The sequence below is a fragment of the Amia ocellicauda genome, chromosome 10 (assembly GCF_036373705.1).
Source record: "Amia ocellicauda isolate fAmiCal2 chromosome 10, fAmiCal2.hap1, whole genome shotgun sequence".
Lineage (NCBI taxonomy): Eukaryota > Metazoa > Chordata > Actinopteri > Amiiformes > Amiidae > Amia > Amia ocellicauda.
In genome coordinates this window covers 20,468,614-20,488,074 of record NC_089859.1, presented here as the reverse complement: position 1 = coordinate 20,488,074, position 19,461 = coordinate 20,468,614, and the positions used below count along the sequence as shown (strand labels likewise).

The 19,461-nt window shown below is 46.0% G+C and overlaps 2 protein-coding genes across 2 annotated transcripts; both read left to right on the top strand.

The window, feature by feature from the left end:
- Positions 1–1,551: 1,551 nt before the first annotated feature.
- krit1 (KRIT1 ankyrin repeat containing) lies at positions 1,552–11,941 on the top strand. Its single transcript, XM_066715457.1, has 17 exons — positions 1,552–1,736; positions 2,872–3,043; positions 4,228–4,384; positions 5,029–5,121; positions 5,858–5,987; positions 6,585–6,828; positions 7,037–7,152; positions 7,510–7,653; positions 7,835–7,991; positions 8,129–8,236; positions 8,364–8,520; positions 8,865–9,016; positions 9,385–9,551; positions 9,905–9,992; positions 10,644–10,850; positions 11,122–11,238; positions 11,385–11,941. Exons 2-17 carry the CDS (start codon positions 2,942–2,944, stop codon positions 11,472–11,474), a joined length of 2,229 nt encoding a protein of 742 aa, XP_066571554.1. The 5' UTR covers positions 1,552–1,736; positions 2,872–2,941; the 3' UTR covers positions 11,475–11,941.
- A 2,415-nt stretch (positions 11,942–14,356) lies between these two features.
- LOC136760167 (leucine-rich repeat and death domain-containing protein 1) lies at positions 14,357–19,347 on the top strand. The gene is made up of 5 exons (XM_066715455.1): positions 14,357–15,905; positions 16,253–16,451; positions 16,715–16,876; positions 17,203–17,311; positions 17,639–19,347. Exons 1-5 carry the CDS (start codon positions 14,385–14,387, stop codon positions 17,817–17,819), a joined length of 2,172 nt encoding a protein of 723 aa, XP_066571552.1. The 5' UTR covers positions 14,357–14,384; the 3' UTR covers positions 17,820–19,347.
- Positions 19,348–19,461: the final 114 nt, after the last annotated feature.

The window sequence follows — 19,461 nt, the reverse complement described above, 5'->3', positions numbered from 1 at the left end:
TTATAATAATAATAATAATAATAATAGGAAAAGGGGCAAAATATTGTAGGTGTGAAGCTGTAAAACAGGATGAATTGGGTGATGATGTACAGTGTTATACAGCTCAGATGATGATGATTACGCTGAAATGCACAGTGATGTAAAATTATTATTATTATTATTATTATTATTATTATTATTATTATTATTATACCTATGCATCTAGGATGTGAGAATGTAACAGTAAACACAGTGATTCCCCTTTAAACGCTGTCAAATTTGTCTCTGACCCCCAAAATGATTTTTTCTCATACATATTGCATTACTATTTACGTAAATGTAGTTTATACATTCAATTTAAGGTTTTCAAATCTTGTCATCATACCTCATTTCATTGCTTTTGTGCTCTGCCGCCTCCCAGAGGAGACACGGTTTAGTTGCCTCCTCCTGAATATCGGTGTTGAAGCAAACTTCTTTGTGGATATTTTCATTTTAATAAAACCGGCTGAGAGAGTGTTGAGTGTTGATCAGAAAGTTTATTCCTACAAGCAGCTTGGGGAAGAAAGACACACGGAGGCGGTCTCCATGAGGTTTCTCTCAAAAGATACAGTTTCAAACAGGCACATTTATACAGACCAGCCAGGAGAGAAAGATAACAGGCCCACATGTCTGTCCTGTGATGAGTGCAGGTTCGGTCTCTGCCTGACAACTGCTCAGGAAGACCAATATATGGTTAAACCGGGGAAAATGTAATGTTTAATATAAGGGGGTTTGGACGATGTATCAAGCCCAAATTGCTGGTGAAAACTGGTTCTTATCAGACTCTGTTCTTCTAGGTATCAGGGTTGAACTATAGCACAGTGAGACAGTGACCTTGCTCACACAGACACATAGGGAAAGAAATGTAGTTCAACAACGGTGTACCCTGTACTTTTATATTTTGTCCGAACACCTTTAAATAATAATAATAATAATAATAATTGAACGACATATTGTATACCAAGATAACATTGAATCAATGCTGAAACACCATTGACAGTTACATTAGGTTAGTTAGATTCAACATCAATTTGTTAATTGAAAGTACTTTGAATCAGCAATATTTACAATGAGACAATTGTTTTAAGTAAACTACTAGATGGAGCCCATGACTTAAGGGAATACAATTAAAATAAATATACAAGAGAAGAATGGACTAATAGCGAATTTAGACAATCCTTGAACTGTTGCATTTCACAAGCTAGGGCTGACCATATCTGAATAACTACTTAAAAATAAAAACACAAGCACTGCTTTTTTAGATACAGAGTTGATTTAAATGTATCTGTCAACATACACACACACAATAAACGGTGTGTTAAATAACAGTAAATACGTGGAAAAGGTTCCATCGATTGACTCAATGTTGTATCACCGATGCTGTTAACCTTTCATCGACGTGGGATCAATGTGATCTTGCTAACTGTGCGGCGAAAGCAGATGTGATAGTGAAGGAGAGCCGCACAGCACTGCACAGCTGGACACAGCAGCCCGCCTGCGCCACAGCCTGTGACCCGGAAGTGATAAACTACTGCCCAGAAGCGGCTCACAGTGTCGGCGGGGTGGGAACTGTTACACAGGAAACTTACAACTTTTCCCCTTTAATGTTTTGGTTTGTTTGCTATTATTTTGCTGGTTTCCCTCCCCCGGTGTACAGCTTTCGCTCAAACGACGCCTGTATCGGCCCGTGTCTCTGAAATGACGCTTTCCGGTGTCAGGTGAGTGTTTCTTCGTCCTAATGATTAGGATTATTATTAATCCGATGCTCTGATGAAGAAAGAATCAACGGCACCGTTGTGGGACTGCCTGGCGAGACCGCGGATTTCACTGTAACGATGATAAAAATGTAGTCTGGGCAAAGCTTTAAAAGCGATTAAAGCTGCCTGTCGATAATTGTGAACACTAAATGGCACGATATCCACAGATACCGCAAAACCTCTGCGCTGTGGTGCCACCCTGGGCGTGACGTCACTGTCATTAGTGAATTCCAGATGTTACCTCAATTAAGCAAGCAATTAACAAGACAATTCTATTATTTCACAATGAAGCAATGTAGTTATTTTATGTTTATGAACTTACTGTATTGTTTATGTCTGTATTAAGAAGCTGTATCAATTGCGAATAAAAAGTACAGGAAGCCGGACTATGGGCGTGTTGTTGTTGATGATACACAAACACGTCTGACTGGGGTTGTTTCGGTCCAGGATGCTGTATATACTCTGGCTGTCATTGACCGGTTCCCTCTCTTGCTCCCTTATTCCCCCGATTGTCCACCAAGGGGCAGATCGATTCACACAGACCAAGCCTGGATGGGCATCGGGTTTTATTTGCTGCAAGATCATCTTTCCATTAACGTCTCTATATAAACACAGTGTGGGTGTGCAATTGAACAGCCAGTGTACCAGTTATGTCCATTACTGTGGCTATTGTGTGTTTAAAGAATAATTTTAAAACTGCTTGATTGGTCTTGGACGTTATTTCCACTGTATGGACAGTTCAGCTGTAGGAGAAAGGCTCTTCAGTCACAGCGTTTCTTTAACTGGAAGCAATGCTGGATAAAGCTGCCCTTTGACAGTGGTACCACACATGTTAATTAGTAAGAAAATCAATTGCTGTCCCTCCTCTAATGTGTAAAGAGTCTTTACAGTGAAGGAAGCTGCGTGCAATTCCTAGAAATCAAACCGCCCGCAGATCTGCTTTTCAATTTAGCATCCATGCACAGAAGAGTAAAGGAAAAGCTTTCTGTAACACTTTCAACGTGGTTGATCTCTGAACTGTCAGCTGTTTAAGAAGGTTAGAGATGATGTGTTATTAACTTGTTTTATTCTTACATGTATTATTGTTGTGATTCAGGCCGGCATGGTGATGCTCCGAGGGGCTTCCGTTACTGTGACGTGTGAAAGGATCTGAGCCCCCCAGCACCATGGGCCATCAGGACAACCTGGAGGACGTGTTCGTCGCTGTCATTCGCCCAAAAAACACCGTCAGCCTCAACTCCAAGGAGTACCGGGCGAAGGCATATGAAGTAAGAGCTGAAAATAATAATTTGTGTATACTAAAAAATCTAACCAAATTAAAACAATAATATATATACATCACATTCATTACCATAAGCCCATATCGATCCACTGCTGGATGAAGGCCTCCCCAAGATGTGTCCACTTGCTTTTCAACACTTGCTACAGCTCATATTTTTGGTTTTGTTTTCAAGTTGTGTATCTGCACTGGAGCGACAGTTCCTTAAATAAGCAGCATTAACCCTGATAACCTGCCTTAAGTGAATAACCAGCTGTGTTTATTATAATTTTTTACCCATTTGCTCAGCTGTATTGATGCCAGGTCTGTGCAGGGTTCTGTACAGACAAAAGAAAGTAAAGCAGCACATGAACAATTGAGTTTGGGCTTCCTGCAGCTGCCACAGGGATAAAAATAGCTCCGCTTCACAAAGCCTTTAGTGCTCCGACAGTATTTTGGGGTATTTTATTTTTCTGTTTCTGCAGTGTTTCATCCTCTTCCAGGGACTATATAATAGAGCTGCTGTTAACTAGAGTCCAACAGGCAGGGATTGGGTCGTCTGTTTCATTTAAGATATGTGTGACAACAGCAGCAAACTGGAGGGGAAGCTTTAGAGATCTCGGTTAGGAGCTGCAATTGGTTCTTATCAACAGAAAGCTTGATTCTGTGATGCGAGAAACCTCAGCGCTTTCAGTGCGCCCCACCCAGGCCGCTGCTGTACGAGACGTCACTGTGGCTGTGCGGTGAGGAGAGAGCTAAAATGAAAGAATTGCAGAAATGTGTGGTTGTCAGGGGCTGTGGCTGTTTACTTCTTCCTGCTGCACACTCAACAGGGGGACAATAACACATTTATATAGAATGCATCATGTACACACTTTTAAAAATTCATACATTCATTAATTAATTAAGAATTGGGGCCCATTATTGTAAAGTGTGACCTAAAAATGTAAAATAATTGATTTGGTTTCAGAAATTAGACCTCAAAAGGGTCTTTGTGACTCCCTTCTCATCTCGCCCTTTGGAAATTATGCCATAAGGGTCTCTTTCACGTCTCTGCTTGGACACAAGTGCTAATGTTCACAACATACACACATTTGCATCCCCAGGGTTTCTCTCTCTGCAGTCCCCTTCTCAAGCAGGGGAACGATGCTCTGGGGCAGCAGGTGTTTATGTGTGTTTTTTGTTCACTTGTAGATCCTCCTGTTAGAAGTTCCTCTGGAAGGCAAGGAGAAGAAAAGGAAAAAAGTTCTTCTCGGGACCAAGATACAAGCCGACAGCGACCGGTCCCGGACAATTTTGGAATATGTGGACGAAACGACAAAGCCTATATCTAACAACCAGGGAATCAAAGGTGAGGCTGCGCTGTCCGTGGCACTCTCAGGAGGGTCAATTGTTTTCTGCCTGTGGTTTGTTGTGTATTATTCTTTTTTTTTTTTTTTTTGTTGATGTGGGCGCTGGACCCATACTCGTCCATAAGCTCTGGTCTCAGTGAAGCACCGTCTTTTATCAGCACCTCTTTTGGCGGTGTTAGTTACCATAAGTCACATGGTTTTAAAGATGGCAGGCAATCCAAAAAGAGGGGTTCTCATTTGGTTTTGGTGACAGTGTTCTTGTGAGTGGGACCACAGAGGCAGTAGCTACAATTAGGCTATTCTAGACCGAACGCAGTTGTCGCACACGGTACCGCACACAGTGTTGCTCAGCTCATGACCGCACACACATCTGCTTGACAGTGTTCGCTGCAAACAGTCGTTTCCTGTACGAGCTGTGTGAGCGATAGCAGTGTGCTAGAAAGGGAAAAGAAAAAAAGACAGCGATGATGTGGGTTTGGTGAAAGTGAAAGAATTTCAAACTACAAGTTTTGTTTTGTTGTGGCAGGCTCCACACAAGATGTTGTTGATGCAGTCACGTATGTGTGTGTGTGTGTGTGTGAGTGTGTGTGTGTCAGTGAGGTTTTGTTGTGGCTGTCCAAGTGACGTGTGCTGTCTCCTGCAGGCAAGAGAGTCGTGTACATGAAGAAGTTTGCTCTGGAGGGCGAGGATGTGGGGAAGGAGGCATCTCTGTTCATTGTTCCAATCACAGTCAAAGGTAAGACAACGCTGGTGTTCACATGGTGTGGAAATTGCAGACCGGGATGGATGGAAAAACAGTAGGGGTCATGTCTGGGTGAATAAAGGTGTGTGTTGCTTTGTTTGTTGCGGTGATGTTAAATGTCTGCGATTGCGTGTCGTTTTTCTGAGCCCGGACCCTGCTTTGGAGTTGCGGGCGCAGGGTCAGGTGTTATTATGTAGGAAGAAAACAGGACCAGGTAGATGGTTCTCCAAAAGTAAACTAATTTATTGAAGTTTTGTAATCTTCAAAAGAAATGAATAAACCAATACATACACAAAGAATACTGCAACCAAGTTATTATGTCCAAAAAGACTCTCTAGCTGTTCTGTCCCCTTTATACTCAAGGTCCAGAGCTCCTCCCCCAGCACAGACCATTAACAAAATAGAACAAATCATTTCCCTTTTTTTGTTATATATGTTTTCCCCTTTTTATATAAACTAATTACAATTAATAGCATTTAAAAGTTTGGTTATTCTAGATGCAAACATGAATCATTCGCAGCTGGTTCTGATCAGTGTGGCAGGGATGGGTTCACTCATCACACTCGGGTGTTTATTCACTCGCAGTTTCCATATCACGCTCTGACATCGCCGACAGTGCGCATGTGTCGTGTTGGACCACAGGGCCGTCGGAGTGTGTCACGTGTGCAGTCAGGCCCTGGGCTGCAGTTTGGGGAGGGGCGGTTTCATGATTCATGAATTGAACCCACAGACAACAGCAAACCTGTGTACTGCCCCGGGAGCCCGAGCTTCTACTGCTTCCAGGACATCATGCGCGTGTGCAGCGAGACCAGCGTGCACTTCTCCTCGCTGACCGCCCGCATGCTCATGGCCCTGGACAAGTAAGAGCCAAGCGCACCTGTCCTCAGAATGGATACCACCCACGTACCATTCCCTTCTCCCTTTCCCTTCCTCTCCTCCCTTTCTCCAGCTTCCTCTTATCTCTCCTCTCCAGCATCCTTCTCTCCACCCATCTCCTCTTCTACTCCAGCCTCCTCCTCTCCTCTCTCCCCTTCTCCTCTCCTGCCTCATCCTCTCCTTTCCTTTCCTCTCCTCTCTCCCATTCTTCTTCTCCCAGGTCTTATCCCCTCCCTTTCTCCAGCTTCCTCCTCCTCCCTTCCTCTCCTCTCTTCTCTCCTCCCCTTCTCCAGCCTCCTCATCTCCTCTCCTCCCTTCTCTAGCATAATTCTCCTCTCCCCCTTCTCTCCTCCTTCCTCCTCCCCCATCTCCTCCTTTCTCCTTTCCTCCCTTACTCCGGCCTCCTCCTCCCCCCATGTCCTCCCTTCCTCTCCTCCCCTCTCTTCTCTCCTCCAGCCTCCTCTCCTCTCTCGTCCCTTCCCCTCCCCTCCTCCACCCTTCTCTCCTCTCCTCTCCTCTTTCCTCCCCTCCCTCCCCCAGCGCGTGTGTGACCGCAGCGTTGCCATGTTGTCTCTGCTCAGGTGGCTGTTGGAGCAGCACACAGTTCCCCACGCGGTCCCGGCTCTGTTCAGACCCGCCCCCATGGAGAGGGTGAAGACCAGCGTGACCAACCCCGCCTACTCCAACGAGAGCAGCCAATTGGAGGGCACGCTGCACATGGGCTACACTGCCCTGGAGATCAAGAGCAAGATGATGTCACTGGAGAAGGCGGACATGTGTGTCCAGAACCCGCTGTACGGCTCTGACCTGCAGTACACCAACCGGGTACGCCTGGAGCTACGCACGATATACTGGAGTATTAACACTAATGCAACTAAACTCTGGACTGCAGGAGGAGCAGAGAAGTACTGATGTGGTTATTTAGTTCCTTGTATATTTAATGATTCAGTTAAATCAAAATTAGTAAAACATTGAGATCAGTCTGCATCTCTCTCAGCATCTGGCATCACAGACCCATCTGTCCTGTCTGTAGGTGGACAAGGTGGTCATTAACCCCTACTTCGGCCTGGGAGCTCCAGACTACTCCAAAATCCAGATCCCCAAGAGGGAGAAGTGGCAGCACAGCATGAGCAGCGTGACCGAGGACAAGTGAGAGTGCCGTCTCTGCCACAGCCCCCAGGCCCGGCCCATCACACCTCCACAACACACAACACACACACAGAGTCGGACACACAGACATGGACACACTGTCTCTACGGCAGCTTCCCCAAAGCACTGGCAGCAGATAAACCCCTGATCACATGATGCATTTGAGAATGGATTTAAAAAATATTGTTTGGTAGCGTCTCAATCATTGTTATCAGTACTTTTTAATATTGATTAATCCTGCATTACAGTGTTAGTCGTTTGTCTTATGATTTTTAAGGAAGGGTACTTCGGATATTGGTCTTATTCCTTTGTGCTGCTGCTGTTGTTGTTATGTGAGCGTGTGCCATGCCCCCCCAGGGAGCGCCAGTGGGTGGACGACTTCCCGCTGCACCGCAGTGCCTGCGAGGGCGACACCGCGCTGCTCACCAAGCTCCTGGACAGCGGCTTCTCCGTCAACCAGCTGGACAGCGACCACTGGGCCCCCATACACTACGCCTGCTGGTGGGTGCTGCTCGGGAGCCAGAGAGGGGGTGTGAGAGAGTGTGATTAGATGGACTGTGGTTGTTACTCATATTGACTGAATAAATGATGCCTGTAAACAGCATTTCAGGGTTTTCCAACAACAGTGCTCTGCTTTACGAGGCAGTCCTTCGTCTGATGCTTTTCTTTCTCTGTCCTGCAGGTATGGGAAGGCCGAGGCCACGCAGCTGTTGCTGGAGAAGGGGAAGTGCAACCCCAATCTCCTGAACGGCCAGCTCAGCTCCCCCCTGCACTTCGCGGCCGGAGGGGGGCACTCGGAAATAGTGCAGCTCCTACTGCAGCACCCCGAGACGGACCGGGTGAGACTGACCGCTCCGCCCACAGGCCGGGCTTTCCCCGGTCTGGCCGGCCCAGGATCATTCGAGTAATAGAAAACGATCTATGGAATGCTGCAGCACTAACGGTCTGTCTGTCTGTCTGTGGTTCCTGCCCTCAGCACATCGTGGACCAGCAGGGGAGGTCGCCGCTGCAGGTGTGTGAGGAGAACAAGCAGAACGACTGGGAGGAAACGGCCAAGCTCCTCCAGCAGGCCGCCAGCAAACCAGTAAGAGCACTTCGACCCAGCGTCTGTCCCGCGGTCACGTATACGTGGGAATAGATTTGATCCCTGATGTATGAATTACAGTGTTGCGTAGGACCGACCGCAAAATAAACCGTGCTTTGTGTTCCAGTACGAGAAAGTGAGGATTTACCGCATGGACGGCTCATACCGCTCCGTGGAGCTGAAACACGGGAACAACACGTCTGTGCAGCAGATCCTGGAGGGCATGCGTCTGTCCCAGGAGACGCAGCAGTACTTCACAATCTGGATCTGCTCGGAGAACCTCAGTAAGAGCGGCCGCACCGTCAGCACTGAGGGCCAGGGCAGACATGCAGCAACGATGCATTACACGACCTCCTGTCAGCGGCAGGTTATCAGACGTAAACTCGAAATAATAATAGTGATTGTGATGAGAATGAGGCGGACTTTAAAAGAAGGTGTCTCAAATCCACAAACCATAAAACACACAGATAACCCTGAGGACATTGCTGGATCTAAGCGGGCCGCTCTGTCTGTCTTGGGTTATAAGCGAGTGAGGGACACCAGCTGCCGAGTGAGCTGAGGGGCGGGGCGGTGTAGTTTACTGTAGTTTACTGAAGTATTGAGTGGTGCGGTGCATGTTGCCCCCCAGGTCTGCAGCTGAAACCCTACCACAAGCCCCTCCAGCACCTGCGGGTGTGGCCTGACATCGTGACCGAGCTGACCGTACTGGACCCCCAGAGGGAGACCCCGCAGCTCTTCCTACGCAGAGACGTGCGGCTGTCGCTGGACATCGAGAAGAAGGTGAGCTTTCACAGGTGTACACGAGTATATATAACAATATAAATAGTAGGAGGGGAAAGGAAAAAGAGGAGAGGAGAGGAGGATGCTGGAGGAGGAGGCTGGAGAAGGGAGGAGAGAGAAGAGGAGAGGAAGGGAGGTGGAGGAAGCTGGAGAAAGGGACGAGAGGAAGGGAAAGGGAGGAGAAGGGGAGAGATTATATAACAATATCTGCCCCACTGGGCACACAAGCTTTGCTGCATTACTGTTCCCGGGGGTGGGGGGGGGGGGTGGATCAATCGGTGTCCAACCGTGCAGCTGCAGAGAGCCATCCCGAGTGATGATGGGTGGTCCTCAGCCAGCAGGGTAATGTGTCTGTTCGCACTGTCTAGGTGGAAGACCCCCTGTCCATCCTCATCCTGTTCGACGAGGCGCGGCACTGCTTGCTAAAGGGTTTTTTCCCGTCGCCCGACAGCAAACTGATCACCCTGGCCAGCCTGCTCCTGCACATCATCTACGGGAACTACGAGAGCAAGAAGCACAAGCAAGGCTTCCTCACGTACGCCGTGTCCGCCGTCTCCGTGGGGGCGTGTTTCAGGTCACACTGACACAGAGGGGTGCGGTTGGCAGAGCTCAGCCCACAATGTGTGGATTTATTTGGATTTTGGGCATCGTTGGTTAGCAAAGGAAATTGGGGAATGAGTCGAACATACGGAGGGTTGTTTCGATAAACAGGATTCCTACAAACATGGGGAGTAGGACATCTCTCCCATTTTTATAATCCAAACACAGCAATTTGTAATGGTATCGAGTGACCGAGATGATGTATAAATCTAGGACTGAGGGCAAGAACACAAACTCTTACTATTTTTTTTTTTTTCCATTGACGATTTAACATTTTTCGTTTGACAGCGAGGAGAATCTGAAATCTGTCGTCCCCATATCAAAGATCAAGAGCAAAGCACATCACTGGACCAACAGGATACTTCACGAATACAAGGTAGGGTTGATTATTCTGCGGCACGTGGCTCTGTATTCTTAAAACTAACACAGTGGGCTTGTTGTGGTTTTTCTAACCATTTAAGACTAAAACACTAGACCAGTGGTTCCCAAACCGGTCCTGGGGGACCCCCTACCCTGCTGGTTTTTGTTCCAACCGAGCTCTCAATTACTTAATTGAACCTAAATTGAACTAATAATTTCCTAAATCAGAGACATTTAATTATTTTAAACAGTAGGGGTATTAAGTTAAGTAAAATGTATTGAAGAAACAACTATTTTCTTACACAATTTAAAAGGTAAAATCTAAGCAGATTGTTACTTCAATTAAGGTGCAATTAAGTAATTGAGAGCTCAGGAACAAAAACCAGCAGGGTAGGGGGTCCCCCAGGACCGGTTTGGGAACCACTTCACTAGACTAAAACATCCTTGTTCAATACCCGTTTTCTCCAGTAGAGGGAGCCCAACCCCGCAGGCACAGAGTGGGACTCCAGGCCATCGCAGTTGACCGAAATGTATTACCCCCATTGCCCAGGCCTCTGTATGTGACGTGTGTGTCTCTCACCGGCGTTCCTCAGGGTTAGATACAGTGCCAGGCTAATACCCCGCCCCCCCCCACCACCCCCGTGACCGAGCCTGGCTGTGTTTTCAGACCCTCAGCACCAGCGAGGGCGTCAGCAAGGAGATGCACCACCTGCAGCGGCTGTTCCTGCAGAACTGCTGGGACATCCCCACCTACGGGGCGGCCTTCTTCACCGGCCAGGTGTTCACCAAGGCCAGCTCCAGCAACCACAAGGTCATCCGCGTCTACGTGGGCATCAACACCAAGGGGCTGCATCTCATGAACATGGAGACCAAGGTACTGTGCCGGCTCTGGCCCTCACTGTCATCAGCATCAGCATAATCCCTGAGACACACTCAGCTTTGAGGCCCGATAGACACAGGGACCAGAAGGAATAATAAATATATGAATAATAAGAAATACAAATGGTCTCACTGCTGTAGAGATGCGAATGTTTGAAGTACCGCATCCTGGTGGTCCGTCTGCCGTGAGGCATGGTGGGGGGGTGAGGATGTGTTTTGGCCCGAGAGGCAGTGTGGGTTGACGCGGATCTTGTCTGAACCCCCAGGCCCTGCTCATCAGCCTCAAGTACGGCTCCTTCATGTGGCAGCTGGGAGAGGCCGATCAGTACTTCCAGATCCACAGCCTGGAGAACAAAATGAACTTCATTGTTCACACCAAACAGGTAAGAGACACAATCACAGGCACATACACTGGAGCACAGTATAAACACGCTTCGATCATACTTACAGTGTGCTTTCTCTGCATGTTGCTGGTGTAAGCAATGGCAATGGGTGGCTGTGTTTCATGTCCTCTCCTTGCTGTTTCTAGGCCGGCCTCATTGTCAAACTCCTCATGAAGTTAAGTGGACAGATGACGCCCAACGACAGAAGTTTATCAGACAAGTATGGCTACGGATAACTCAAATACTCCACACGCTCTTCTGAACACTGCTTTGTCCTGTATATTATTTTGCTGTGATGGAATATTATCTGATTGCCTGTTGCGAGATGCGCCGTCCTTCTGTGATGTGAACGCTCCCGTCGGAGAAGACAACATCAAAGAGACTCATGAGGACACGAGACTAGACAAGGGCACCAGACAAGGGATTTTCACAGGAGTCTGATGAAGCAAAACGCTCCAATACCCTATGGACAGTGGACTTCTGGATTTAGTTTCACATCCAGTACGCACGGCTGAGTCACTGCAGGTCGTGTCCCCTGTGTGAATGTCTTGCTTCGGTATTAATAACTTGAGCAACTCTCGTTTCCATTTCCCCAGTTAACAGCTGACGGTTGGACTGATTTTGTAAATATCTGTATTTAAGTGTGGTTTTTTTTTTTATGTTTTGTTGTTTTTGAATAAAATAATATACTGTAGTGCCTTGACACATTGTTTACTGTCCTGCGGCATGGGATGAATAAAACATTCACTCCAGTGTGGGAGATCTGTTACGTCTCATGGGGGAAACAATCGAGAAGATGGTGTGTGTGTAATGTTGAATGAATGGATGTGCGCACAATCCTCACAGCCATCCTCTCACAGGAGGCAGACTGGCACCGCGGGGCGCTGCTCTCTCACAGGATCTTTGATAAACATGGCAAAGTGCAGCATGGGGTACCATGGTAAAATCCGAGAGAGTGCTGTTCTGTGGTATGATATACTGACACGTACCACATACTACTTCTAAGCTGGATTCTACTATTTTAATTAAATACAATCACTGATTTTACCTGCATATTACCATAAACATACCACTATTATATATTATTTGTAGTATCCAGCTTAATATCAGTGATCATTTGTAATCAAAATAGTAGAATTATTAGTATAATGCATCACTAGTGGTTTGTACAAGTAAGTTAGAATCTGTAGTATAACAGCAGAAATCTAATAAGGCAGTGATATGAGAGAAATGATTGGTATGTCGAGAAAGGGACACCTAAAGGACATAGCCTGTAGAGACATGAGGCACAGAGATCTATATGCAATCGAAAGCCCCGCGTCTCTGCTTTCTAACGAGGTGTGAATGGGCAGCGTGCGGTTGAAAGCGGATGAAGCGGGTTTGAATCCGGTTTGAATCCGGTTTGAATCCGATTCCGCCGCCGGGTCCAGTAACGCGCGAGCCTGTGCTGTTTGCGCGTCGCCATGGCAGCGATTCTCACCCAGGGCAGGACACCGCCACTGCCCCGCACCGAGGACAGCGCTCCACCACAGTGCGGTACGTGCAGCTTCCTTGGGATTTGTTTTAGATAGAGCTTAATTAGACACAGAATTAGACTTGCGCAAAATGATGTATGTCCATGTCTCAAAACCCCGGCATAAATGTAGACCTGCTGTGAAAACTGTTGAATTTAGGTTGTGGGATGGTTATTTGTTCGTCGCATTATTGCTTTCATTTCGAATCTTGTTGAATTGTTTTTGTTTGGGCACGTTTGGAATTCCTGAACTTCAAACGCATTCCAGCGCAACGCGTTCCAGCGCCTATAACTATAGCGACGGCCTTCACCAGGACTGGTCTGCCGAAACACAACCCGTTCAACAGCGTGGAGCTCCACCAGGACGGGCCGCTAGAGACAGAGGAAACTGCAGGAAATAATATATGCACACTAAATATATACTAACAGGCAGATCAAAACTGGGTGTGCAATTTAGACAATAATAGAACGCAGTCGATATCCATAATAGACAATATCCATCAAGTCAGTCAATGTCATAATCAAATCATTCCTCATAAATGTTTTAATCTCCAGCAATCAACCTTCATATAAAAACCAGGTAAACCAAACAATAAATACGCACACCAAGTAAATGAAAGAACCAAATATCCTACACAGCAATATTCCTACCCAGGCAGCACTGTGGAGTAGTGGTCAGGGCTCTGTAATTATAATATAAAACGCAATACCAATATCAACCCACAAACACCTGTAACAAACCTAATTGGTTAATTGTGGTTTTAGATTAGTTAATTGGAAAAAAGGTAATTAGTTCAGGTGTTCACATGATTAAAGTCTAGCACTGTTCAATCAATTAACTCTTCACCCCAATATTACACAAGTATTAAAAATGATTCAGCATCAGCAGGTTTCCTTAACCTTATTACAGAAGTTCACAAAGTTCATATTTTAATAAAAAAAAAAGCTATTATGGACAAAGACTAGAATAAAACAATGATATTAAAACAATGGCAGTATTTAGTTATTTACACAAGCACACTACCCCATAAACAATACAAGCACGTACAGGTTTAAAATACAGCAAGACAACTTTCATTCAACTGGACAGCGCAGAGTTCAGATCAATACAGGCAGCTCCGCACCCTCTACACACAAACCCCAAACACAAATAGCAGACAGAAAAAGTATCTTGTGTCTCTTCTGAGCATTGCTTTTATCCCATCTGTTCACGATAACAGGTGTCCCGCAATTGGTCACAATGCTCAGTCCAACCGAAGATAACAAAAGTCAACTAATTAGTGACTGAGCATGCTGGCTCATCACAATGTTTGGAACAAATATTATTAAGCGCTCTATTTGTTTGACTGTCTTTTTGATTAATCTTTATTTATGGGAAACTTAAAATATTTTAAAATGTGAAATGGCCCAATATAAGCTATTTGAGTGAGTTCAAATTAACTGTAAATGAACAAATTAAGACATTTTAATAATACTGAGGACACAACTGATTACATTAATATATATGTGATCTGTAAATAAAACATTTTGTGGATTTGCTTTGCGGTTGTATATTTAAAGCAAGTTTGCTTCATCAAAGTTTGTTATGTTTGCTTTGCAGGTGAAAAACAATAAAAACAAAACTGCAGTAAAAATGCAACAAGAAACATTGAAGGTCACCCAGAATTGCTCTCTGTCTTTGGACGGGAGGGGGTTAAAACAATTCCCGGCAGACACTGTTGCAGAAGAAGGCCGTTTAAAGGTGCTCTCTCTGGCAAACAATGAGATCAGGACTCTGCCGGAGGAGATCGGGCAATTGGAGGAGCTGGAGATCCTGTCTGTGCAGGGGAACAAACTGACGTCACTTCCGGTCTCTATCGGGTTGCACTCTCACCTCAAAGCTCTGGACATTAGCAATAACCAAATCACGGCACTACCGGGGGAAATCTGCCAGTGCCACAGCCTGAGGCAGCTGTACGCCAGTCATAACAACCTTGACCTCTTGCCTCCTTTGTTCGGTGACCTGGTCACCTTAGAAGTCCTTGCGCTCGCAGGGAATAGACTGGCTTCTTTGCCAGCGTCGGTGTCCAGCCTCAATAATCTTCACATCTTAAGCCTGGAGTCCAACCACCTCACATCTCTTCCCCCGGCAGTGTGCCACCTGTCTCAGCTTGTCAAACTCAGCCTTGCTGGGAACGCAATACAAAGCTTGCCCAAGGAAATCTGTGAGCTGAGCAGCCTGCGAGAGCTTTCTCTGAATGACAACAAACTCAGTTTTTTACCAGTTCAGCTTTTCCGCCTGTCCAACCTAGAAGAGCTGAGGCTCTGTGAAAACCGGCTGACGGCAGTTTCGGACGGAATCGAGAAGTTAAGGGAGCTGAAAGTCCTGCAGCTCAGTGGCAACAAGATACGGACAGTGACAGAGAAGATCTGCAGGTGTAACAAGCTGCAGCACCTCTCCCTGAATGGAAACCTGGTGGCCAAGCTGCCCAGACAGCTGGGGGCTCTGGCCAGCCTGACGGAGCTGCAGGTGAGCGAGAACCAGCTGCGGTCAGTGCCTGAGGAGATTGCCCACCTCCGCAAGCTTTCCCTATTTGAGTCTTCAGGAAATCTACTGACGCAAGTCCCCATCGAGATCAGCAACTGCACGCTCGTGGTCTCCGTGGACCTGAGCAACAATCACCTGAGGAACTTCCCGCTTGGCCTGTGTGCTGGTGTGGCTTTGAGACATCTGAACCTCAAAGGCAACCTGATATCTAAAATTCCCACAGATGTCGGCGCGTTGCAAAGCCTGCAGCGTCTCGAGCTCGGCAGAAATCAGCTGACTGCATTCCCTGCCCACCTTTACCAGCTTCACAAGCTTGTTTACTTAGACCTGAGCAGCAATGCCATAGACAGCATCCCAGACGGTGCCTCTGGCTGGACATGCATCCAGGTCCTCCTCCTCCACAACAACCAGTTGGCAGATTTTCCTGAGGCGCTGTGCTCCTTGAGGACTCTTCAGGTTCTCGACCTTTCTGAAAACCAACTCAAGAACATTCCTCTGGGCGTCAGGTGCTGTGAAGGACTAAAAGACCTCAATCTTTCCAACAATCGCTTTAGTGCCTTTCCTGTTGAAATATGTCAGCTGCGTTCTCTGGAAAAACTATCAATTTGTCAGGCGAAAGGTCTCAAGGTAAGCCAAGTGATGTTTCTGGTACATTTTCTATTTGCTGCAGTGTAAAATATCCAGTGTATTAAGCTCAGCTCATGTGACACCACGCAACATGTGTCTCACATACAGCACCGAGCACAGCTGGCGGCATCTCTCTTCCATTTAGTTTGTAAAGATGGAAACAAGACAATTTCACTTTTCTAAAACTGCCTTAAATGATGATGTAAGTGATGTAATGCAGATTTGTCTATTTGATGTTACAACATTCGAATTATGTAACACAGGGTATTTCAGACAATTTACCAAGGATTTGCACTGTGGTGTCCATGATACATTTATTTGTTTCTTTGTATTTATTGACTTGTTAGCTGACTTCACTACCAGAGGAGCTGTCAAACCTGTGTAACATGAAGGAACTGGATGTGTCGGACAACGCCTTTCTGGTGATACCAGAATCCATTGGACAACTGATTCATCTGGTCAAGCTGACAGCCAACCACAATCACATACTCCAGCTCCCGAGCTCAGTGTGCGCCCTTCAGAGCCTGCAGCACATCGGTTTACAAGGTTGGGGTCTAGAATAAAAGGGAACTGAAGGCAGTTGTCATAATAAAGGATAGATGCTTGGTCGATCTTAGTCCTCCATAGATGATGCAAATATTATACTGTCTACAACAGCTACCTTACTAGAATCACGCACTATTTTCTGCACCTGCTCTTACATCATTCTACTCTGATCAGCGCTGAAGTCCTGCAGTGTTTCTTAGTGTTTCTTGAGATTTTCTTTGACGACAGACATGAGATAAGTTATATGTGATCCTTGTCTGTAGGGAACCAGCTGAGCTCTCTGCCCGGTGACCTCGGCCAGCTGTGCTCAGTGAGGCAGGTGGAGCTGGACGGGAACCCCCTGACCAGACCCCCGCCAGCCGTGTGTGAGGGACAGCAGCTGCTCCCTATTGGCCAGTATCTGAGACGGGCGGGGCTGAGGGATGGTGGGTGTGACTGTGGATTGCATTCAGTTATTTAAGTAGAAACACTTTATATATCTTTCAGAATAGTGTGCATCCTCTGAGTTAGATACATCTCCCACTATGAAGGAAGTTACAGGAAATTGTGCTAATTATTATATAATAGCCAGGAACTGGGAACTGTTATTCTGGGTGTGGTTTTGCTCTCTGAGGTACTATAGGAAGCAGTACCACCAGAGCGGCTTTTATCTCTTAAACGGCGTTTAACATTTAACCTGCACATAATAAACCCCCCAGTCTGGTATACGCACACACGGGCAAGCTCTCTGATTTAGTTTCTCCTTCCATAGAAAAAATCTTACAAAAAATATTCCGATTCGTGGCGAACAACATCTCCGACTCGGACTTTGAACACTTCTGTAAGAAGCTGCGGGTGTCTGAAGAGAAGACCGGTCCACGGTAAGAGAGGCCAGGCTGACCTGCACTAGTTACACTATAACCAGGATTTACCAGATCAGCAATTAACATTATTGTCCAGACCATTTTACAAGGTGCAAAATTGAAGAAACTGAAAATAAAAGATGGACATTTGTCCATTCTGTTAACTCAGTTTTCCTTCTCTCTATATTATAGTGTAGTGTATATATATGAATGCACTTTATTTATACATTATAATGCATGTTAGAGTTATTTATTTTTGTCATACATGTGGAACACTTTACTTAATAATACTTTAATAATAATTCTAATTAGCATGATATTATTATAATGATGTGTCTGCTGCAGTCAGCTGCTGGGGGAGAAGGTCATGCGTGCTCTGGGCGAGTGGCGGGAGCGTTACCTGGGCAGCGCCGAACCTGCAGCCGTGATGCAGCAGCTCGTGCGGACTCTGCTATTGGCTGGCCTGGACGGCGTCACGGCGCAGGTGCGAGCGATACAGATCTATGCGCAGGCCATCCAGCTGTGAGCAGCAGTGTGTGTCGCCGAGGGCAGCGTTTCTGATGTGAGCAGGAACACAGTCCCCAATACGGGCTTTCCAACACCACTTCTGTCAACCATGTTTTTCATTATACATACACACACATACACTTGATAAAGCGTCTCACCGGTTGGGCACCACGAGCCCCAGAACAGCTTCAATGCTCTTGGCACAGATTCTACGAGTCTCTGGACTCTACTGGAGGGATGAACACCATTCTTCCAAAAGATATTCCCTCATTTGGTGTTTTGATGATGGTGGTGGAGAGCGCTGTCTAACACGTCGGTCCAGAATCTCCCATAGGTGTTCAACTGGGTTGAGATCTGGTGACTGCGAAAGCCATAGCATATGATTCACATCATTTTCATACTCATCAAACCATTCAGTGACCCTCGTGCCCTGTGGATGGGGCATTGTCATCCTGGAAGAGACCCCTCCCATCAGGATAGAAATGTGTCACCATAGGATAAAGGTGATCACTCAGAATAACTTTGTCATGATTTGCAGTGACCCTTCCCTCTAAGGGGAAAAATGGACCCAAACCATGCCAAGAAAATGCCCCCCAGAGCATAACAGAGCCTCCGGACCCCCTCACTGTAGGGGTCCAGCAGTCAGGCATGTCCCGTTCTCTTGGTGTCGCCACTTGTCGAGAACACGAGCCAGTTGAGCGTCTGTGTGACTGAAGCTCCTGCCATTTGTGCCCCAATAAAGACCTCTGTCACTTAGATCCTTTCCTCTTGCCATCTTGATCCAAAACTGAAGTCAACCGGGCCTGCTCAGTATTCGTATACATGCCACAGAGCATGTTAATTGCTTAATTGTATCATACAATACACCTGTTTGGAGGCATCTGCATTCGTTATGTTCCTTCACTCATTTATTCAGGTTTTTCCATTAATTTGTCACCTGTCACACACCCCCCCCCCCCACACACACATATATATTTAAAATTTTTTAAACTTCACATTACTGATTGCTTTTCTATGAACCCCATGATGACATGGCTGTGTTGGGACGGGTAAGAGTCCCGAGAACTGTAATTATGATTTAAATCTAAAGCAACAACAACTAGTTTTGCAACTAATAGTTAATAATCACAATTATTCTTAATACAGCAACAGCAACATCAACAGAAACAGTTCCCCAGTAAAACCAGTAGCGCCACCACACTGCACTATCGCACTAATAACCTGTCTAATGTCTGTTTAACCTTATTGTTTAATCGGTTTGAGATAGTGTTCATGCTTGGAGTGTGAGCTGTGCTCTGTGCAGGACTGTCCCCGTCTGACAGGACACACAGGGACACATAAATCAACCCTCTGCTGTCGATGGGTAATACAATAAAGTAAGAACTGTCCAAATTGTCCATTAATATAATGGAATGAATAAAACTGACAGATGATTGTAACAGACATCTCATCATTGATTAATAATTTAAGTAATATGCGATTAACTTTTACAAATAAACATTTTCTAACAAAATGCTTGGTTTGTATGCATTGTTTTAATTTCCCTGTTGCAAGAATAATGCACTAATCATGGTGATCAAGGTGCACAAATATTCAAACCACGTTCTCTAATCACATGCATATAACCCGGGACAGTTCACGTTCAATTACACCTCTCACTT